Source organism: Ursus americanus, chromosome 3 (genome assembly GCF_024610735.1).
Source record: "Ursus americanus isolate L20-20 chromosome 3, mUrsAme1.1.p, whole genome shotgun sequence".
In the NCBI taxonomy this organism is placed as follows: domain Eukaryota; kingdom Metazoa; phylum Chordata; class Mammalia; order Carnivora; family Ursidae; genus Ursus; species Ursus americanus.
In genome coordinates this window covers 87742941-87766549 of record NC_142129.1, presented here as the reverse complement: position 1 = coordinate 87766549, position 23609 = coordinate 87742941, and the positions used below count along the sequence as shown (strand labels likewise).

The 23609-nt window shown below is 43.6% G+C and overlaps 2 protein-coding genes across 2 annotated transcripts in view; one reads left to right on the top strand and one right to left on the bottom strand.

Moving 5' to 3' along the window:
• Positions 1–1073: 1073 nt before the first annotated feature.
• SFRP4 (secreted frizzled related protein 4) lies at positions 1074–10699 on the top strand. Its single transcript, XM_045793485.2, has 6 exons — positions 1074–1803; positions 3066–3146; positions 3243–3308; positions 5392–5590; positions 8094–8157; positions 10144–10699. Exons 1-6 carry the CDS (start codon positions 1359–1361, stop codon positions 10327–10329), a joined length of 1041 nt encoding a protein of 346 aa, XP_045649441.2. The 5' UTR covers positions 1074–1358; the 3' UTR covers positions 10330–10699.
• Positions 10700–10910: 211 nt separating this feature from the next.
• Positions 10911–23609, bottom strand: part of NME8 (NME/NM23 family member 8) — a 57443-nt gene continuing 44744 nt past the window's right edge. Inside the window, exon 17 of the mRNA XM_087861197.1 lies at positions 10911–18511. The gene's annotated coding sequence lies outside the window, so the exon portion shown is untranslated. The remainder of the gene's footprint in view (positions 18512–23609) is intronic.

Here is a 23609-nt window from a genome sequence, read left to right as displayed (position 1 = left end):
AGACCACGTTTTCATATCCGAATGCCCTAAGAAAATACCATATACCAGAAATCTTCCTGCCTGAAGATTGATGTACGTTTGCAACAGTAAAGCCTCCATTTTCTGTGGAGACCTGAGCCAGCCGTTGGTTTTATTACCACTTCCGAATAAAAATAAGAGAAAAGAGAAAACACAACATACACACTTGCTTTCCATGGTACACAACTTCTTACTCGATTTAAGTAGTTTCAAGCCCATCAAAAATCAAGATTTTAGGCTGCTGGGTTGGAAATCGCTTGGCGTGAAAAGGGAAAAAAGTCTTTGGGATTGTTGTGTCTGGTACTCTGTGTTTTCTCCGGGTTTCATTCACAGTGGGGAGAGGAATGGGGAGTGAGGAGAAGGAAGGGGAATGTTGGCGGAGGGAAAACATTCCGAAACGAGAAGATGCTATTATTGCACCTTCGGGCGGTTCTGTTCCTGGAGCAGGTACAGACCAAATGCCGTTCTGGAAAAAACCTGAGCCCAAACTCATGTCTTCTAGTCACAACAATAACAACAAAACCCAACTCCGTACAACGGGAGGGGGGGCGCGGTTTGTTTATATAACGTGTGGGTCGGGTCCCACACCGTAGCCTCGCCGCTCAGCGCTTCTCACGCCCCCTACTGGAGAAAGCAGGCGTGCTGCCGAATTACAGGGCCGCAGAAGTTCCCACTGCCCTCCAACTCTATCCTCGGGGAACCTGTGGGGCAGAGAGGGCGCAAAGTTCCGCTCTGACCCAGATAGCGTCTTCCCCTCTCCTGAAATCCTCTCCTGCACCCTCTTGGATCCGGTGTCCAAAACGACTGCCAGAGACTGTGTCTCTTGGTGCGAAGGAAAAGGACTGGCCAGACTAAAAAGGAGGGACTTTGGGGAAATGCAGGATTCCAGCCCTGGGCCGCGGCCCGGAGGAGATGATGTCACCGCTCCGGCGAAGCGAGGGCTGGGGGGTGGGGCGGCCGAGGGGGAGCCCGCGCCGCGCCCGCCGCCGCCAAGGGAGCGTTCCGGGCCCACGTCAGGGGACGCGTCGGGATAAATAGGGTCCCGCAATGGCCGAGGCCGGCTGCGCTCGGAGCTGCCGGGTCCGCGACTGGAGCTGCCCGGGCGGGTCCGCGCCCCGCAGGCTGAGGGCTGGCGCTGCTCGCGCTCGGTGCGCCGGACGCCGGAGACCCCCGGCCGGCCCCCGCGGCCCCGCACCGCTGCCGCCGGCCGCGCGGGCCCAGAGCCTCTCCCGCGCCCCCAAAGGACGTCCTCCCCGGGGAAGGGAGGACGAGGCACTAGGCGGGCAGCAAGCCGGGGGCCCCTTCTGCCCGTCGGGGCGGCGGCGCGCCCGGGCAGGGCCATGCTGCTCTCCGTGCTGGCGGCGCTGTGCCTGGGGCTGCGCCTGGCGCTCGGCGTGCGCGGCGCGCCCTGCGAGGCGGTGCGCATCCCCATGTGCCGGCACATGCCCTGGAACATCACGCGGATGCCCAACCACCTGCACCACAGCACGCAGGAGAACGCCATCCTGGCCATCGAGCAGTACGAGGAGCTGGTGGACGTGAACTGCAGCTCGGTGCTGCGCTTCTTCCTCTGCGCCATGTACGCGCCCATCTGCACGCTGGAGTTCCTGCACGACCCCATCAAGCCGTGCAAGTCGGTGTGCCAGCGCGCGCGCGACGACTGCGAGCCCCTCATGAAGATGTACAACCACAGCTGGCCCGAGAGCCTGGCCTGCGAAGAGCTGCCGGTCTACGACCGCGGCGTGTGCATCTCGCCGGAGGCCATCGTCACCGACCTCCCCGACGGTGAGGCCGCGGGGAAGGAGCGCGGGGGCGAGGGGCGTTCTCGGCTCTTGCTGCCGCTTCTCCCGATGCCGGTGGGTGGGCGGTCAGTCCCCCAGCCCACTGTCAGGGTTGGAGGAAGTGGGAAGGGCTGGTGACCTGACTTTGGCGAAAAGTCTGGTTTCCCTACAGGAATTTCGGAAGCCGAAGAGCACCACGTCCCATAGGTTATGTGTGTGCGGGGTGAGAAGGTGCTTATAAAGAGAGCCGTTGGGGACATTGTCATTGACAGTGTTTGAAGACAGCAGCGGCAGCAAACACGTACATAGGTGGGGCATAGGAAGGGTCTGAGCCAGCCTTAAGCACTTAACATGTATAGTCTAATCCCGAAAAACAATCCCACCGGGATTCTCCATTTAGTGTTAGCTCTTGAAAACTTGCCGAAAAAGGCAGTACCAGTCATCACTCCCCACCAGGAGGGCAGTTCGTAAATTTAGTCGTTCTGGAAAATTGTGATGTCTGTTTCACGGTCAAGGTCTGTGGCGTCTTAGTTCACTGGATATCAACTTTTGCTTCCTTTTTTTTTTTTTTTCTTTTCATTTTGCTGCTTTTCTAGGATGAAGGAGCAAGTTTAAATCCATTTGTTGAAATGAAACCTAAGAACATATTGCATGCTTTTATCCCTGACCCAGGTTCCTGCACATTTAAAGAGACTATAGTGTTGCCTTATCGTAGTTTCCGAGGTTCTATTTCAGAGCATTGACCAACACATGAAGGAGAAGTGAAGTGAAGGGAAAATCGAAACTCCTCTCTAATTCAAAGCCTTAGGGGAAAAAAAACCATATTTATTGCTCACATTATATAAATGATAGAGGGTTATGCTTTGGGGGATTTATATATAGCTGTGGACTGTTTCTGCACTGCAAAAGGAAAGGTGGTGATTTGGAAATATTCTGGATATTTTGATTAGTGTCCATTGTCAACTTGGAAAAACGTTTTACAACAGATTTGGAAGGAAAGTGAAGTCCGTGTATCAGCCAAGTCAAATGGGCGTGCATTCACGTCTGTTTGTGCTGGATGGGCAAAATCTCACTCAAAATTCTTCTTTCCTAAGCCCAGGAAAGTCTGTATGAAAGAGATAGTCGACAGTCATATGACACTTTCACAATGTAGTATTATTCTTCGGTGATACTGTGCTAGTGTGTGTCTCCAGATGGTTCTTCATTCCAGCTGGGGGAACAGCCTAAGTCACTGGCCGCACCCATGCGGCTCTGTGTGTGTTTCAGACGTGAAGTGGATAGACATCACGCCAGACATGATGGTTCAGGAAAGGCCTCTTGATGTTGACTGTAAACGCCTAAGCCCGGGTGAGTTCTTTCTCCATGAGGTTCCCTCTTCGTCTCCTCCCCAGAGTGGTTTCTGGACACTTTCCCAACTTCTTGTCTCTCTTTTGTCTCCTTCAGACCGTTGCAAATGCAAAAAGGTGAAGCCCACTCTGGCGACATATCTGAGCAAAAACTACAGCTATGGTAAGTCCCCGGACGCAACCATTCGCTGGAGGGCTTGGCGTGTTACAAAGCCAGCCAAGGACAAAGGGTTTACTTATGGGGGCTCTCGGTGGCACAAAGACAAACTGTAAAATGTTTTGCTCTTCATTAAGCAAAACCGAAGTAGATTACCAGGGAGAACAATGCTGTGGATCAGAGCACAAATTTGCCTTCAAGGTCCTACTCGTCTTAGGGAGAGGGGCCACTCAGCCAGGCCAGCCCACCTGCCCCATTCTCTTCCCGAGGTTTCCTGAAGGATGGGTGGGTGATCCATGGGTTGGATTATCTGAGGCCCAGAGGCCCAGGAACTAAGGCCCGCCCGTATTTCTTTTTACTTCTAAACACCTGTAGATATTGAGCATCTTAGAGGAATTGTGGGGCAATATGTACAAGTATTGACATAGTTGACATGCTCTCCTCTCTTATTGGAAAGAACAGCCAGCACTTTCTTCCCTGAGTCAGCTATTTTTAATTTTTTAAGTAAATTTAATTCTGTTATCATTTGAAAGTAAATTTAACTAAAAATAAGTTCTTTTAAAATACCTGTATGAACTCTTTTATGTCCCTTTGCATCTCTTAAATTACTTCTGCTGAAAAAACAGGAACTGTTTAGGCAAAATGGTTTATTTTATTTGTTAACTTTGTTTTCCATAATTCAAACTGAAATTTTAATCATGAACTTTATGTGATATATCACATGTGAGAGTAGAAAGATCATGACCGTATAAAAGTCTGAAAAAAATAACCTCTTATTTGAATTGTAAGACTTGAGATTATAAGTGACCAATGTAGGTAACTCAACCAAAAAAAAAAAAAAAAAAGGCAACTGTCTTTTCCAGTAGCTTTCATTGCTGTTGTTTTAAAACTGTTCTTTGTAGATATTGTCTCAATCTAATCTACTTTGTCCCTCATCTGACACGATCCAGCCCTCCTTACTAACCCGAGTTTCACTGTCTTGCTGTTCTCCATTAACTACTTCGATGATGAAACCATTTTCTATTTAAGTCCTTTGGCTTCTTCCTAAACCAGCTTTCTAGGACGGAATCCAAGACAGATCCATGCTAGGCTGATTACAATTCCATGGAAGGCAGTAATAGCAAGGGACCAAAAGGGCCAGAATTTAAAGCTTGATCAGACACAGTGATGTTACAGCCATCTGTAATAACGGTTGTACTTCTGCTCACCACAGACCTGGCTTTGACAGTCTGTGCAATTAAAGGATTGAGAGCAGTGATCTTCAGAGACTCCTTCCAGTTCAAAAATGTTATGACTTTAATAACTTCCTTTGGAAGGGAGGAAGTTCAAGCATCAGACGGGTGGTTGGACCGTACAGACTTTAAAGTGGCTTCTGAGGGGCGCCTGGGTGGCTCAGTCGGTTGAGCGTCCGACTCTTGATTTTGGCTCCGGTCATGATCTCATGACCGTGGGCTCCAGGCTCAGCGGGGAGTCTGTCTGAGATTCTCTCTCTCTTCTCCCTCTCTCCCTCCCCCCACACGCTCGTGCACGTGTGCGCTCTCTCTCTCTCTCTCTCTAATAATAAATCTTAAAAAAAAGTGGCTTCTGAACTCGAGAGCATACGAGCCTCACTTCAGATAATCACCAGGCAGAAGATCAACAAATACTCGTTTCTGTGAAATTTTTGACGTTCCTGACATGAATTTCCGGATATGATTTGGGCAAACAAACATACAAACCGGGTATGATTTGGGCAAACCGACAAACAGACAAGACTAATTCTAGGATCTTAAGGCAGAGAACCATGTATGAGATTCTCTGTTCACATCCTAGCTGCAGCCCGATGGGGCGCAGTCACCGAGCCGGAGGCAGAGCCCAGACGGAGCCTGCCTGTCACTTGGCTCTTGCCTCCTGCAGCAGGATCCGGGGCTTGAAAGACAATGCTGACAATACGATTGTGTGGGCTCCTTGCCTGCGTCTGGGCAGCTTGGACATGACCATAATTACAGGAGGCATTCTTTAAGGGAGGCTCAGGAGTTGGCGCGAATACACCATCCTCCTTTGTCTCCAAAGGCTCCATCAACACTTCTGCCCCTTTTCTAACTTGCAGTCATCCATGCCAAAATAAAGGCGGTGCAGAGGAGCGGTTGTAACGAAGTAACCACCGTGGTGGACGTGAAGGAGATCTTCAAGTCCTCGTCCCCCATCCCTCGAACGCAGGTCCCGCTCATCACAAATTCTTCCTGCCAGTGTCCTCACATCCTGCCCCACCAAGACGTCCTCATCATGTGTTACGAGTGGCGGTCCAGGTAGGCACGAAGGGGCAGAAGCAACCGCACACGCTTCTAGAAACGTCAATCTCATTTAGCAGGCGTGGTTTATCTTAAAAAAAAAAAAAATGGTACCCGTAGTTCTTTTTAAAAAGACAACTTAATAAGTAAATAAGTAAAAATATAATTGTAATAGATGCCCCTGTTGCGATATCACATATCCTAAATATCATGGAGTCCCTCGTGGCATTAAGGAAAAAGAGAAATGGGGTATTTGGATGGAATCTTTAAAAACCAGTTTCAGAATTCATTAGGTGACTCCAAAAATTGTAGGCAGATAAATCGCTATGAGTTAAAACGGTTCTTTTCAAACCGCTCAAATCAATCTTAGTGTGGCAAATCCTGAATATTTTTTAAGAGCTCTTTAATAGCTTACAGATCGAGTAAACACAGCCATTTGAGACGACAGTTCCACGTTTTCCTTATACACAATATAAATGTACAATATTTGTCTGATAGACCATTACACACGCACACAGTCTCACTCACACACATAAACGCAGATCTATAGCTCGGAGAGTGCTTCCCCATCTCTCTTTCCTTGCCATCTTTTTATATATTGGTATATTCCTTATAATGGAAAAATCAAACTCTTCAGGCAAGATTCCAGGAAGGGCCCCATAACTTGCCTCAGGATACCTCTCCAACAAAATGACTCCTTTTTTATGTAACCAGTCTTCTCTTGGATTCCCCATGAATGCTCCCGTTTCTTCTGGAAACAGCTATGAACTGTTTCTCCAAAACCCCTTTTGAAACGGACCTCACTTGAATACTTCCTCGATCTGGTTTCTATCAGTACTTGGGTACCGTCCTCACTGCCTGTATCACCTTGTGTTCTTGGCTTTGAAGCTGTTCTACCCCGAGCTTGTCTCCCTAAAGAAGCTGAATGAGTGAACGCTGACTGAATGCTTCTGGGCTCATCTCTTGCGTAGTGTTTGTATCTGCTACAGGACGCGATGCGGTTCTGGGAACGAACCGGACTGCTAGTCATTAAATCCTATTGGGACAGATGAATGGATTATTCGTGAATTAAATAAGAGCTTTCATGTCATCCTTTCTGTTTGCTTGTAGACTTAATGTAATTCTGATTAAAATAGCAGTAAAAATATTTTTATTTATTTATTTAATTTTATTTATTTATTTATTTATTTATTTATTTATTTATTAACGAGAGTTATGTCTTCACAAATGATGCCGATGATCATTTGGAAGAACAAACGAGCAAGGGCGTGTAAAGGAGATTTTGAAGATACCATTGGAAAGGAGATCTGCCTTAGGAGAAACAGAAAAGTGGTACAAAGCTACACTTGCTAAAGCCATGTGAGGCAGGAGCACACGCGTAGGGAAATAACAGAGAGGAAGCAGTCTTGAAACATATTCCAATGCATAAAATAACTTATTATGAAAGAGATATGGCAAATCAATTGGACATGAATATTTTATTTAGTAAATGTTGCAAATATTTCTATTTGGAAAGCTAGTACATATTTTCACTTTCTACTGTACTACAAAATAAATTTCAAATGGATTAAAGAGATATTCTTAAAACGTAATCAGAGAGGATAAAATTAGGTGAATAGATATGTGAAATCTGAATGGCAAAATACTTTGCAAACATGAAATTAATGTAAGAAATTACAAGGGAAAAATGTCAAGATGTACTTTTGATGACATAATATCAGGGACATAAAAATCACCCAAAGAGAACAATACATACCGAGAAAAATACTTGCAATACTCATGACAAAGGAATAGTAACCTTCCTCTATAAAGAGTTCATACAAGTTCCTATTTGACACATTAAGACTACACTATATAAGTCATGCCTACATAAATCCATGCGGACAAGTTCCAGAAGACATACAAATAGTAAATTAATTTACCTCTTTAATTCTCCAATCTAAATTAAAGAAGAATTTGAATGAAAGTTCAATCATTTGGAAAACAATTTGGCACTGTGCATGGAAAACTTTGAAAAAATACATACTGTTTGAACCAATAATTCTATTTCAGGAATCTGTCCAACGGCAATACAAAGTCAGTGCACGCTAGTATACATACAAGGACATTCAGCACAACGCTGGGAATAGCAGCTAAGCCGAAGGAGGTTCAACAGTAGAGAAAGGCCCAAGTGTATTATGTGTACCATTGTTGAACTATTTTATGGTTATTAACGCTGTATTTTTTAATTATTCCATTTATATGAGAAAACGCGTAGAATAGAATGATAAAAAGAATGCACAGTATGATCTAAATACAGTGTGATTTGAATATATATATATTTAATAAATATATATATAAATATACATATATACATATATATAGGTACAAGGAAGAATAAAGGAAATGCTAGTAAAATACGAATGGTGGATATGTGGAGTGTAAAGAGTTATAAAGAATTCTGTTTTTTTACAATTTTTCCTATTTTTAAACGTTTTCCTTTCATAATCAGAGTCGCTCAAGATCAATTGCTTCTTTTCAGGATGATGCTTCTTGAGAACTGTTTAGTTGAGAAATGGAGAGACCAACTCAGTAAAAGATCCATTGTAAGTACAATTTAGCAACACTATGAATCTGGAGTTAAGGGCATGTGAAGAAATTCTTTTCAGCTGGGGATTCTTCACATTCTTCCAGCTCCAGGCCCTCAGGGGAGCCGGCAATACCCGCACTATTTGTCTTCTGCAGAAGTAGTTAAGAGCACAGCTCTTCTGACTTGGAAGTTGTAGCATTAATCTCTCTTCAGCCTCAAAGGTGATCTGGTTGCATTCAATACTGATTGACTGGTTATTTCCAGAGTAAATTGGTTGGGTTTTTTTAAATTTCTTCATGGTATTTCATTTAACTATTTTAGCAAAATCAGTCAGGTACTTGAGCAGAATTAACATCCAGAGGGCTTAAAATGGACATAGACACGTAAGGGTGTGAATACGCAATTCTAAAATTCATGCTGTCTCTGTACGAAGCATAATCTTTCCCTGTGTTTACGATAATTTTGAGACTAGTCAAAATCAATTATCTACAAACCGTAATCGTTTTGTGGCCAAATCCATGATTTTAGTGGTAGTAACATCATCGAAATATTTTGTAATTCAATTAAAGGAGTTAGAATAATTTTTTTGCCCAGAGATATGAGATCACACCAGAACTGAAGAAATCAGGTCATTGGCTGGAGATGTTTAAAGCGTCCCCTCTCCTGAAAATACGTTTAGCTTTATCTAGGAGAGTTCGTGTTTTCAGGTTCACCGAAGGTCTTCCTAGGGCCTGAGGCCTCTCAGTTTGCAAGGGAAAAGGCTACATGAGTACTGACTCACAGAGAAGGTAGTTTGAACACAGCCTCCCCTACTCTGTGCATTTCGGAATAACACGACTGTCACATCTGAGCTAAAAACTCAGGAGCTGCCTAGGAGCTCACTTAGCCTTACTGGACAGAAAATTCTAGCAGGATTAGTTATCCGGCTTCCAAGACTACGGTCGATTAGAATCATCAATGGAGAAAGCACATCCACCGTAAGAACCTGAGAGGAAAGCGAGCTTTCAGGAATCATAGCTGTTCGGGCCATTCACTTTTGCAGCAAATATTCCAATATGCTTCAAAGGAAAAATTTGGAGCTAGCACCGTATAATGGCAAACGTAATGAGCTTATTATTTCAGAACAGACTAGCCTTGTGCCCTGGGAGGGTGGGGACAGTGTTTCTCATTTCCCTGTATTTCTGGCGCCTCAGACAACGCCCAGCCTGTGGTCATGCTCAAACTTTTTGCTGAATGAAATATACTCTAACAAAGCAAGGGCGAATAGGTTATAATAAAAGGCAATATCTATTCAAGTGGACTCACTTTTTCAGTGTTTTCTTACATACTGCTGTTGAAGTGAATAGTATTTCTTTATAAGCAGTAAGTCCTTTTCTATCAAGGAAAGAACTATCCAGAAAGTCTCATTTCTTATGGGTTCTGGGTGGCTAACACTTGACTGGATTACTAGAGGTGGGAGGGGCTTCTGTCTTCCTTTGGGTGGGAGAGAATGGGGTGAACCCACCCATAAATGCGCTAGGAGACCCCCGGCCTTCCTCGTGGGGCCGGATAAACTTCTGCTCTCCGCACGTCAGAGCCTCTTTAGAAGGCTTTCCTGTGCGGGAATGTCGCATCGCAGGGCCGAGGGGCACAAGTGCACGGCGTGGGGCCTTGGGCCCTAGACTGGCGAATTTGAATCCCAGCTCTGACGTTTGTCCGCTGTGTGACCGGCTGCAAATGAGCTCTGCGGGCTTGTTTCCTGCTCAGGATCATGGTGTCCACCTAGCAGAGCTGTTGGGAGTTTCTGTGAAATGTGTGGGAATCCAGACTTCCTCCCACCTCGAGCGCTTTTCAGCTCCTCTGGTGTGTGCTGAGTGCTCGGCGATGCGGGGTGGCGATCTTATTCGCTGTTGTCATGACTCAGATATTACGGTGAGAGAAAAGGGCATCGATTCTGACATCAGTTCAACAGCATTACACGGTGAGACGTGGCTGATGGTCATGTTTGCAAATTGCCTCCCAGCAGTGGGAAGAGAGGCTGCAGGAACAGCGGAGGACCGTTCAGGACAAGAAGCGAGCCGCGGGGCGCACCAGTCGTAGCAACACCCCGAAGCCAAAGGGCAAGCCGCCTGCTCCCAAACCAGCCAGCCCCAAGAAGACCATTAAAGCCAGGAGCGCCCAAAAGAGAACAAACCCCAAAAAAGCGTGAGCCAGCTGCTTTCCAGAACGGAGACTGTCTCTCAGGATGAGGCCAGGCACTGCCCAGCCAGCCTGGGGAAGGCCCCGCTCTCCCTGCCTTAACAACTGCAGTACCCCTCGTAGACACACCTTGCGGCATTTTCCTTAATGATCTGCTTCCGTTTTTCTTTTTAAGCCACCACAAGCCGTAGTGGTAGGTACGTCCTTTGGCATGGAAGGTACAGGAAAGCTGAAAGCCGGTGGACAGAGCTGCTCGCGGCATTCAGAGTAGCCTTCGTGCTGCCTCCGGGAGAGCTCAGTGTGGGGGAAAGATGCTTTGGTGCTTACCATTTGACCTAATATGTGCATCGTACAATAAATGCCATATTATAAACCAAACACCCCCTTTTTTTTTTACAATATGTTTTATTTCAGTTTGACTTGTGTCATTAGAAGGTTCGTGATATTTTAAGAGGTGATTGAAAATACAATGATTCTAAGGAGGAAAGCAGGAGGAATGAATGTCTAAAAGATCTTTACGTGTTTGCTGTTTGCGCAAGAATCTCTGTGACGAAAGGGAATTTTCGAACAATCTAGAAAAGCAGGATATGGAAAATTGTAACGATTTCTTTTTTTTTTACAAAGAGCCCTTTCAGCTCATTTTTAGCTAGAAACTCTAGAAACTAAAATAATAATGATGATAACTAAGTCAATCAAAGGGAAAGGCAGACACACCGCATCTGAATCCTTGTTTCCCGGCTACCACGCCTTGGGTAGAAAGGCTCTGAACTCACATTCGTGATGCTTCTCCTTGGTACTCATTATGCAGCACCAGAAACCGAGCTCGCTTCTCCTATTGTGATTTAGGCACCAGCGACTCAACCCCCAAGAATTTTACACCCGTGGATGTTGTGCTCATCTCATTTCCCGGGACATCCTAGGTATCTTGATGCCAAGCCTGAGAGAATTTTCTCTGCGCATAACTGGTCCTTAAGAAGGTGCCGTGGGCCCAATGCTGGGGGGGGGGGCAGGACTCCAAAGTCCTTGGTTCTCAGCTGGCACCCCTGGTGGTACCCCTGCCACACACCAGCTCTGCGCTCAGAAAGGCAACTACAGTCACTTCTCCATTCAAGGAGGTAGAGGAACGATCTGAAAGCTGAAGTATAAAATCTCCTTTAGCTTTACCAATGTCCCTGCTTCTCAGAGAAGGCGTGGAGTGACCTGTCGTGCTCACATGAGATCATTAGCCACATATCTACTTTGATCTCTGTAGCCATTGGGACACAGAAGTGAGATGTGTGGGTAAGCCCCGGAGAAAGTGGAGAAATGGGGTTAATAAGGAGGCGGGCATGGGCTCCCCTCTCCTGTGTCACCACCACAGGGCAGTGGAGTTAAAGGAGTCCAGTGGATGGACCCACACAAGGGTACCCATAAAATACTCGGTGTTTCTGCTCCATTAGAGGCCAAACTTCGCTGGCCCTTAAGGAAAGCCGGAGAGGGGTTCGGCATCGTGTCCACACCAAGGAAACCTACCTAAGTCCATTAAAAGGCATTGGCAGCCTAGCCCACCTCCTCAGCATTGTAGGGGCTCTCTGGGGAGGGGAATCAGAAATGGAACTCTCCGTGGAAGTAGAGAAAAAAACATGTAAAAAAAAGTCAACACGTGAAGTACAATACTGACGGTAATAAGAGTTTGGAGAGGACTACATATTTAAACACTGTTTACTCTAATTATTTAACTGAAATCACGTACCGAATATTAGACGAAAGGTAATACTTCATTAGGAATATTAACACATTATCTGATACTTAACTAAGCACGTTTATACATTAGACAATATGTAATCGGGCACATAATGTGACAAGTACAGTGGTGGCCTTCGTGTGAGAGCCAAAAACTTCTTTCTCTCCCTTCAATATTTTCTCCATCAAAATACACGTGAGAGCAGGTAAATAAAAATATATGGAAGGGAAGCTGAGGTATTGAAATGAGAATTGAGAGTTGGATTATCTGGTGAGAAAAAAAATAACTTATTTTGCAATGTTTGGATCAGCACATCTCAAAATTAAGGACGACTGCAGGCATTTATTTTTTCCAATAATTTTGTTGGTCTTTCAATAATATGATAAACATGTATTTTCTATAAAGTATTTAATAAATGCGTAAGATAAAAATAGTGGAATTAAAATCCCACCTAATCCTACTCATCGCTATGCAGAGGTAATCACTGTTGGTATTTTGGTATACAATTTTCCAGGTGTTTCCTATGCATTTATATAACGATATGAGGGGGAAAACACCTAGGAGCTTATTATACATACTGTTGATTTACATTCCTTCTTCAGTCAGCCTCTTATTCAGACTAGTTCTCATGTCAATAAAGCTGTTGCCACCTCACTTATAATGGCTCTGTTTTATTCCATGGTGTGCGCTACTCGACAAACCCTTATGTTATCGGGGATTTAGGTTGTTTCTTACCTGAACGTACTGAATCACTGAATCAACATCTTGATAACTAACGTCTGTGCACACCCTTAACTAGTTCTTCGGGATCATTCAGTTTAAGTAGCATTGCTGGACCAAGAGGTAGGCCCACCAAGGAAAGTTCTTGATTGTAGTGTCAATTATCCATCAGGATGTTGGGCCATAGGTAGGTGAAAATGCTGACTTTCCAAATCCTCACTAAGATTGTTTCGCCCTGTCAATACTTCTTAATAAATTTTAGCTGGGAACTGGATGTCGCTTTGGGCAAAGCTCTGCTCTTCCTCCCTGAGTATCACTGACAACATTCTCAACACTGCAAATACTCGGACGCTGGGGGATGAGTGATGAAGCACCTCAAATGGGGTATAGTCGATAGATAGATGATTGATAGATAGATGATAAATTTCTTGACTTCTGGGAAAAGCCTATGCAACCTCCTCAATTTTTTTAATGAATCAAATTTAATAATATAACTGGTCAGCTGGAGAAACCAAAGAATTAGGGTGTAGCAGACATGCTAATAGATTTCCCCTCAGTCCAGCCTTCTTTTTAAGACACATGAGAATTTAGATAAATAGGTTAACCTTAGTTTCTTCCTTTCCAGTTGGAAACCAATGTAGTGTAGGACGCCTGGGTGGTTCAGTGGGTTAAGCATGGGCCTTCGGCTCAGGTCATGATCTCAGGGTCCTGGGATCGAGCCCCACATTGAGCCCCATGTTGGGCTCCCGGCTCAGGGAGGAGTCTGCTTCTCCCTCTCCTTCTGCCCTTCCCCTACTCCTGCTCCCTCTCTCTCTCAAATAAATAAGACCTTTGGAAGGAAAGGAAGGAAGGAAGGAAGGGAGGGAGAGAAGGAAGGAAAGAAGAGAAAGAAAGAAAGAAACCAATGCAGTGTGAACACACTTTTGGTTTCTGCCCTTGGGTGCTTATAGGATTGTCTATTGGAAACTTACAATAAAACCCCTTTTCTTGCGCTAGCTCTAGGGTATATCTATTTGGTGAAACCGGTCCGTGAAAAAAAATAAAATAAGGGCACTTTTTTTTTTTTTTTAAATCACAAGTCTCTACCTGCTGTTAACACCGATTCAAAAAGCAAAAGTGGTACTTAGAATTGTGGAATGCAAAAGTTGAATGGGACCTTAGAAGTCACACTCTACCCTGCAGGAGAAAGGCTACACCAGCACTTGTCTGATGCCTCATGCCTAGTCAGAGAAAGATCTGGGCTCCCAAAGTTACTCAATGTTAACTTAACAGACCAAAGGGCTCTGGTTTGTCAGTAACATAAAGCCAGGCTACCAGAGGGAAGCGTCGTGTTACCACCACAGAAAGAGTAATAAGAGAACAAATTCGTGCTTCCAGCTATAGAATGATATATGCCAATACTGATCATAGTTCCCAATGGGAAAATAAGTTTTTGAAAAGCCTTTTACCCTGAAAGATATGTCACAGGGACAGACATGCCAACCAAAAATTTTAGTTCACTGCCAACTTTGTAGCTTAACTGATAAGCAAGCACAAAATGGAGTTAAACATGGAAAGATTCCATTTGAGGAAATGCCTGTGAGAGAGAACGAAGGGGAGATAAACAGGGCTGGCGGGGTGGACGGTGTGAGGGAAGGAAGGTTGGAGGAAGCACTTCAGACTTCGTCCATGTCTTAAGGAGAATTTGGGAAGGTTATGGGGGAAGCGTTGAGACAAACCAGACATCAAGGAGTCTCTCATCTCAGGACCAGCTCTGCCTCCGTGTCCCGACGCACTCAGTCACGGACGGGGAGCAGCCCAGGGCAGCCCAGTCTTGGTGCAACGCTCGCAATGCATTCCAGACCGTGGTGTCTGGAGACCTGGTTAGTCACGGTCCCTGTGGTTGTTGTCAAGCAGCAAACGTCTCTGTCCACTTCTGTAATTGTCATCTCAAAACTATTTGAATCTGTAAAACCCCCAAACTTTTATGTCTTCGTGTCCTTTTTATGTCTTTTCTGTTTTATGTCAAATTTATTGAAGAGAAAATGCGCCAATCACAACTACAGTCTTACGGTATTTACCCTTCTCCCCGAGAGAGGTCTCTTTGTACTAGAGTGTAAGGAATGGCAACGATGAGGTAATTAATGAGGCCATTCATGGCAGGAATCAAGTCCGTGATGTGTAATTTTGCCTTCACAGGTCCACACAGTGTAAGCATAGGCGTATGTAGCTCAATATTTGAAAGAGATCAGTTTTATGACTGGATAATTCTAAAAGAGCTGCACTATCTAGGCGAGAACCACATTATAATGGTGAACTCGATCACATTAGTGCTGTACGTTGAAAGGGGAAAAGAGCATACTTTATTAGCAATTAAATTGAGCTAACGGGGAAGACTCATAACCAGAGGGCTGACTCTAAGAGTCACAAAGTTGGAATAACATGAATAACACGATGAGGTGTAATGAACTGGGATGACGTAAAAAATGGCATTATGAATAAAATTCCGTCATGTAGCGAGGGAGAGCTACAACACCGTTATGGAGTCAAATTGATGCATTTTTTAAAATTCATTAACATTTTTAGTCTTCTAATAATGTCAAATATTTCTTATGTCATTGGAATACTTCAGCAGCTGAAAATCACATGGACGATTGCTTTGTCAACTTTCCCCCTTTATTAAAAGCATTAAAAAACTGACTTTGGAGGTCATCCAAAGGGGTTTCCAAGGGATGAGCAAGTTCAAACACAATTCAAACAAGAGTCAATATCGGGGCATTCAATCCAGCGAGCAGAAAGGGAACAAGAGAGTCCAGGAAGAGGGCCACAGAATAGGCCAGAGCATATTTTAGGAAATCTGTCCATTTTCTGTAGGGCATCTATTTACAGAGAACAGGATCCAGAGAGGGGACGCTGGAAAGTATTAGGCTCCAAGCAAGAATGCTTCAGGTCTCCTATCTTAGAGGGTAGCTACAGGGACCAAGTGGGACCATCAAAAAAACTGTGGCTCCAGGGTCAAGGTGCATGAGTGAGCCAGCCCTAAAGGAAAGGGGTTGTTTTATGGAGTGGAATTCATAATCCCATTTTGTAGTCCTCAATTGCTTCAGCCACAGTGGGTCAAGACATGCATTTTCTGCCGCCAAGGCCAGCTGAGATTCAAGATAAGCCCACTTAGGGGCCCCTGGGTGGCACAGCGGTTAAGCGTCTGCCTTCGGCTCAGGGCGTGATCCCGGCGTTATGGGATCGAGCCCCACATCAGGCTCCTCCGCTGTGAGCCTGCTTCTTCCTCTCCCACTCCCCCTGCTTGTGTTCCCTCTCTCGCTGGCTATCTCTATCTCTGTCGAGTAAATAAATAAAATCTTTAAAAAAAAGAAAAAAGATAAGCCCACTTAGCTGGGGCCCTGACAACGTGCTAGCCTCTTCTTTAACCATTCCTCCCCAGGGGCAAGAAGACATTTGCTGGTCCTGCCAACCCCAGGTCCCATGTGTCTGCCTCGTGCTTCTGTGCTCCACCCACTAACTTCACTCTCAAGACTAATGCCAGCACAAATTAAGGTTTAATTGAATGTATCTCTCTGGACATTGATTAGCAGACTTCTGACTATTTAGATCAAAACTAATTCTATAATCCTAAAGAAACAGCCTTTCCCTATGTCTTGCTTATACAATCTTGATACAGATAGGTTCACATATATGGACAACTGAGGGAAACATGCCATCTGCTGGTGAAATATGTTATTAATTTTAAGAGAGTTTATTGTTTGAATGCTTTTGAAGTTCTGCACCATTCCTGAGTGGTCCAGTGTGCTACTGGCCATAACAGTGTGCCATTTAACACAATTCTATTATGAATACCCAAATACTATCAGGCATATAAAGTGGCAGATAACAGTATTCGATCTGAAGGAGTGGGGAATGTGAAGAAAGTAAGGTGAAGATTTTTACTGTATTTAGTCTTCTGCACAATCAAAAAAAAAAAAAAAAAGCCAGTAATTACAGCAATTGACTTACCCTAGTTTCTTTTAATGCACTCTGAAAAAAAACTGAGAAATATCCCTACTGATAATTTACATGTGCTTCTCAAACATAATGTTGGAACACTAGAGTTTTGCGGTTAGCAATGTGTTACTAGTACTAAATAATCAAGCGGTAATGTCAGCAAGATGGTGAATAGGAAGCCCTGGGCCATCCCTTCCTCTGCGAACTCACCAACTCAGCAAGAATTCATGGATAAATCTCCTTTGCGAGAAATCCAGAAACTAAGTGAAAAGCTCCTCCACTCTTGGTGACCATGAAGCCAGACTCAGTAAAGCCAGTAGGGAGATTTAGGACGCCCTGAGACCCAAGTCCTCATCCCCAGCACAGCAGCATACAATCAGAAAGAACCCCCCGAAACGCTTGGCTTCTCCCAGGAGTTGGTCTGCATGTCCAGTGCCCCAATTTTCCAGAGAGGGATCCCAGAGGACGAACCTGGGTCTCGGAGCTTGGCTGGATCGACCACAGCTTAGCAACCAGGGGAGTAGGGAGATGGCAGCTGGAGATGGCAGAAACCATAGCTTCCCCTTCTTCCCAGTGCAGAGAGAGCAGACGAGAAAGTCCAGGTGTGGAGAGAAGCATCTGGTAAAAGCAGCAGGGCCCCATGGGGTTTGGCCCTAACAATCGACCCTCAAGGGTATGGTGGGGGGAACCACTTGTCCCAAGCAGATGCTCAGGTGGGGGACTGGGGGGACCCTGGCCACACAAGCCTAGAGGGCATGGGTACCTGAGCCCAGGTGTTGGGAAGCAAACCGCCCAGCACGTGCCACGTGACTCTCGGCATCCAGGGAGCCCAGGTCCCCAGCCCCATGTGTGCACTATGGAGACGACAGGCAGAGGCTCCAGCGAGTGTACCCGCGGGCCACACCCTGCCCAGGTCCAGCCTCCTCCAAAACAAAGGCTTCAACAAAAGGCACAAGCATGGAAAACACCCAGAGAAAAACAAAGCAAAACAAACCAAAACAAAGCAAGGGAAAAGCTTCCTGACCTTGGTCCGGGCAGTGATTTCATAGATAGGACGTTAATGACACAGGCAACAAAAACACTTTTATGAGCTATCTAACGGTCCTATTCATAAAATCAAAGACAGGAATGGCGGTTGCAGGGGCTGCGGAGAGGGGGAAGCGGGGAGCATTCGTGAGCAGACACCAAGTTTCAGGGAAGTGAGATGAACACTCGAGAGACCTGCTGTACAACACCGCCCCTACACTACAGCTCTGTACCCTTAAAACCGTCAAGAGGCTAGAGCTCAGTGTTCCGCGTTCATACCGCAATGAGATAAACAGAATACTAAGTAGGAGCCTCTGGGTGGCTCAGTCGTTAAGCGTCTGCCTTCGGCTCAGGGCGTGATCCTGGGGGGTTCTGGGATCGAGCCCCACATCGGGCTCCTCCGCTGGGAGCCTGCTTCTTCCTCTCCCACTCCCCTGCTTGTGTTCCCTCTCTCGCTGGCTGTCTGTCTCTCTGTCGAATAAATAAATAAAATCTCTAAAAAAAATTAAAAAAAAAAAGAATACTAAGTAATCAAAGTTTCGAGTATCTTCATTAACATTAGAGTTTAGATATTAGGATGGAAAGTGAATCATACAAGAACATCGTTCTCACTCACGTGCATTCCAGTATGTTCTCTCACGTGGAACGAAAACGGAGGGTGTCGTAGCCGACATGCTGCGGTTCACATACAACTCTGGCTAAAAGCTCAAGTGCATCCCTGTGGTAAACATCATCGGATTACATCCTGAGAGGGGAAAATGCCAAAACCAGTGGAAACTTTGGCTTATTATCAACTTCATCCCTGGAGAGATTTGTATTGTCTTAGCGTCAGGAAAGGAGGTACGGGGCCTGCACCTGTCCTGTGGTCAGATGGCAAATTCTGTCAATCCACATGACACCTTTTCCGAGTTTATTGCTGAAATGCTTGGAGTCAAATTTTTGGCCAGCCTCTAAATAGATGTGAGGGCCTTCTATGCATTTTGAATGTAACTCCACTCCTGGCTCCACTGGCTCCGTCCTACATATTACATGTTCCTCCCCAACTATCTTGTTCAGCCTGGTGTGCATTCTATAAGCCCCCCGAAATCCTCTCTGAAAGACAGGGTAAACATAAAGATTTGTTTGAAGGTCACATTTTTTATTGTTATTATGCACAGCCATATGGTTTTCACTTTGAGCTGAATTTTTAACTTGAGGTGACACTGAGTTTTCCTCCAAAGAGGATCTTCCTTTTTAGTCCTCCCAGGAAGCTTTGCCACATGGTTATATGCCAGTGTGAACTCACACACATGACCCTCTCGAAGTTCTGAGAAAAGAAAGAATATAGTGGATAAGATACATTACAAAGCTAATTTTAAAGCAGTTACGAGTTTCCATTCTGCACACGAATCCCTGGCATGTGGTAGAATCACCAAGCTCGGGAGATGGTCTCTTTTCTTTTACAGATAATACTGCCTGATTCGACAACTAAGCAACCAGCAAGGATTCACAACCCAGTAAGTTAATGAACAAAATTTTTGACAGGGTTAAAAATATTAACTGTAAGTAACTGCAGCTTTCTACCCAATCCTCTCAAGGATTCAGAACTGCTGGTCAAGCCAAAGGCGGGGAATAGAATTGGAAGGAACTGAGAAAGACAACAGGATTGAGTATGCAGCTCTTTCTGGAACATGATGGAGAGGCTAGAGGGGGAGGGGTGTGGGAATGACTGGGGAGGGAGCTGCAAGGCCCAGGGGGACTCTGAGGACAGAGGTGCCCAATGAAGAGTTTTAGGAATTTCTTGGTGTGGTGTTATATTTTGTTTTTGTTTTTTTTAATTCCTTTATTGAGTATCTCTTCAAGAAACTTTAGTAAAAGCTTACTTTCATTTAAGGATTTTGATGTTGGGATTGCATGCATTTTCTTTGAGATGTGTTGTAAAAAAGCCAAATTATGGCAAGAGACCAAATGTCCATCGGCTGATGAATGGATAAAGATGTGTTATGTGTACACGATGGAATATTACTCAGACATCAAAAAGAATGAAATCTTGCCATTTGCAATGACATGGATGGAGCTAGTGAGTATTATGAAAAGTGAAATAAGTCAGTCAGAGAAAGACCAATACCATATGATTTCACTCATATGTGGAATTTAAGAAAAAAAACAGATGAACATGGTGGGGGCGGGGGAAGCCAGAGAGACAAACCATAAAACGGACTCTTAACTACAGAGAACAAACCAAGAATTGCTAGACAGGGAGTTGGGGGGGATGAGCTGGGTGTGTGATAGGGACTAAGGAGGGCACTTGTGATGAGCACTGGGTGTTGTACATAAGTGATGAATCACTAAATTCCATTCTTGAAACCAATATCACACTGTACGTTAACTAACTGGAATCTAAATAAAAACTTGGAAGAAAAAAAAATAAACATATGTTCTATACCCAATCTCTAAAAAAATAAATAAATAAAAATAAATGCAAGGCGAGCCTAATTTTGTGCAGCTTTAGGAGGGGTTTTGAAGAACTCTACTGTGAGTTGCCTTCCTGAGAAACTATTCTTATTTTATTTTTAAACCATTTTCATTGTGGTAAAATATATATAACATAAAATGTACCATTTTAACTATTTTCAAGTGTACAAATCAGTGGTCTTAGTTATATTCACATTGTTTGCGACCATCACAATCTTCTCCAAAAATGTTCATTCCCCTGAAAGGAAACTGTATCTATCAAGTTCTAGTCCACTTTCTGTCCCTAGGAATTTGCCGATCCGAGGTATCTCTTAGAAGTGGAATCGCACGATATTTGTCCTTTTGTGTCTGGCTTATTTCATTTAACATAATGTTTTCAAGGTTCATCCATGTTGAAGCATATTACCAATACTTCATTCCTTTTTGCATCTAAATAATATTCCATCGTAGGTGTATACCATATTCGTTTATCCATCTTTCTATGGATGGACACTTGGGTTGTTTTCACCCTTTGACTGTTGTGAATTATGCTATCGAACATTGCTGTACAAGTAAATGTTTATATCCTGTTTTCAATTTTCTTGGATATATATCTAGGAGCAGAATTGATGGGTCAGATGTAATTCCATGTTTAACCTTTTGAGGAACTGCCACACTGTCATCCATGGTAGCTCCCCCATTTTATAATCCCAGCATAATACATAAGGGTACAACTTCTCCACATCCTTACCAACACTTGTATATTCTCTTGTTTATTGCAGCCATTCTAGTTCGGTGTGAAGTGGCATCTTGTGGTTTTGACCGACGTTTTTCTAATGACTAATTGTGTTGAGGACCTTTTCATATGCTTGTTGGCCATTTGTTGATCTTCTTTGAAGAAAGGCCTATTCAAGCCCTTTATCCATTTCTGATATTAAACCCTTATCAGATACAGAATTTGTAAATATTTTCTTCCATTCTGAGGGTTGTCTTTTCACTCTCTCGATAGTTTCCTTTGATGCACAAAGTTTTTATTTTTCATTAAGACCAAGTTATCTCCTTTTTCTTTTGTTGCCTGTGCCTTTGGCATGACATTTAAGAAACCACTGCCGAGTCCAAGGTCCCACAGATTTTCCCCTATGTTTTCTTCTAAGAGTTTTATAGTTTCAGCTCTTAAATGTAGGTCTTTGATCCATTTTAAATTAATTTTTGTATATAGTGTAAGGTGATGGTCCAACTTCATTATTTTAAATGTAGATATCTAGTCTTCCCAGTACTATTTATCAAAGAGACTATTCTCTTTTTACTAAATGATCTTGGCACCCTTATTGAACATCAACATAATGATTAATGTGAAGGTTTACTTATAGGTTCTCAATTCAACTCCATCAGTCTATCCTTATGCCACAGCCACACTGTTTTGACTACAGTCACTTTGTAATAAGCTTTGAAATCAGGAAGTGGGAGTGCTCCAATTTTGTTGTTTTTCAAGATTGTCTTGGCTCTTCTAAGTCCTTTGAAATTTCATATGAATTTTAGGATGGGTCTTTCCATCTCTGTAAAAAACACTAATGGGATTTTTTTAAGGCTTGCAATGACTCTGTAGATTACTTTGGGTAGCATTGTTATTAAGTTTCCCAAGTTATGAACACAGGGTGTCTTTCCATTTATTTGTCTTCTTTAGTTTCTTTCAGCATTGTTTCATACCTTTCAGTACAAAATTCTTGCACTTGCGCATTGACTAAATTTATCTCTAAGTATTTTGCTATTTTGATGCTATGGTAAATTGAATTGCTCCCTTAATTTCCTTTTGGGATTTTCCATTGTTAGCGTATAGAAACATGAATGAATTTTGTGGGTTGATTTTGTATCCTGCACCTTTACATAATTAGTTCCAACAATTTTTTTGTATGTGTATGTGATTCTTCAGGGTTTATTAGCTATAAGATCATGCTACCTGCTAATAATATTCCAATTTGGATGTTTTTATTTCTTTTTCTTGCCTAATTGCTCTGGCTGGACCTTCCAGTACTACATTAAATGGAAATGGCAAAAGCAGAGATCCTGATCTTAGAAGAAAAGCTTTCAGCCCTTCACCATTGTAGTATGATGCTAGCTCTGGGTTTTACACATATGGCTTTTATCATGATGAGGAAGTTCTTTATACTAAATTTATCGAGTGTTTTTATCATGAAAGGGTGTTGGATTTTGTCTAATGCTTTTTCTGTATAAATTGAGATATCTGTTTTTTCTTCATTCTATTAGTGTGGTGTGTTACACTCTTTGACTTTCATATGCTGAACTACCTGGTATTCCTAAGATAAATCTCACTTGATCACAGTGTATAATCCTTTTAATATGCTGCTGAATTCAGCATGCTAGTATTTTATTGACGATTTTAGCACTGATATATTCAAAAGGTATATTGCTCTGTAATTTTTCATGAAGCCTCTTTGGCTGGCCCTGTCAGGGGTAATGCTGACCTCATAGAATGAATTAAGAAGTTTCCCTTTCTTTTCAATTTTTTTTTTTTTGTAGAGCCTGAGAATCAGAGTTAATTCTTATTTTATTGTTTGATAGAATTCACTAATGAGGGGCGCCTGGGTGGCACAGCGGTTAAGCATCTGCCTTCGGCTCAGGGCGTGATCCCGGTGTTCTGGGATCGAGCCCCACATCAGGCTCCTCCACTATGAGCCTGCTTCTTCCTCTCCCACTCCCCCTGCTTGTGTTCCCTCTCTCGCTGGCTGTCTCTATCTCTGTTGAATAAATAAATAAAATCTTAAAAAAAAAAAAAAGAATTCACTAATGAAGCCATCTAGTCCTGGGTTTTTCTTTTTTTTTGGCAAGATTTTAATTACTAATTTGTTCTCCTTACTTGTTATAGGTCGATTCAGATTTTCTGTTTCCTCTTGAGTCAGTTTTGCTAGTTTGTGTCTTCCTAGGAATTCACATGTCACCTAGTTTATCCAATTTGTTGGTATAAAATTCTTCATAGAATTCTCTTATAACCCTTTTTATTTTTGTGAATTCAGTAGTAATGTCCCTTCTTTCACTTCTGATTTTAGCAATTTGCATATGCTCTCTCCCTCTCTTTTATATTATTATTGTCACAGATTGCATATATTTATACACTGTGTGCCCATTAACACATACTTATAGTCGTTATTTCATCATTGTCTACATACTATAGGGAAGAAAGAGGAGTTAGAAACCAAAGTACAGGGGCGCCTGGGTGGCACAGCGGTTAAGCGTCTGCCTTCGGCTCAGGGCGTGATCCCAACATTCTGGGTTCGAGCCCCACATCAGGCTCCTCTGCTATGAGCCTGCTTCTTCCTCTCCCACTCCCCCTGCTTGTGTTCCCTCTCTCGCTGGCTGTCTCTATCTCTGTTAAATAAATAAATAAAATCTTT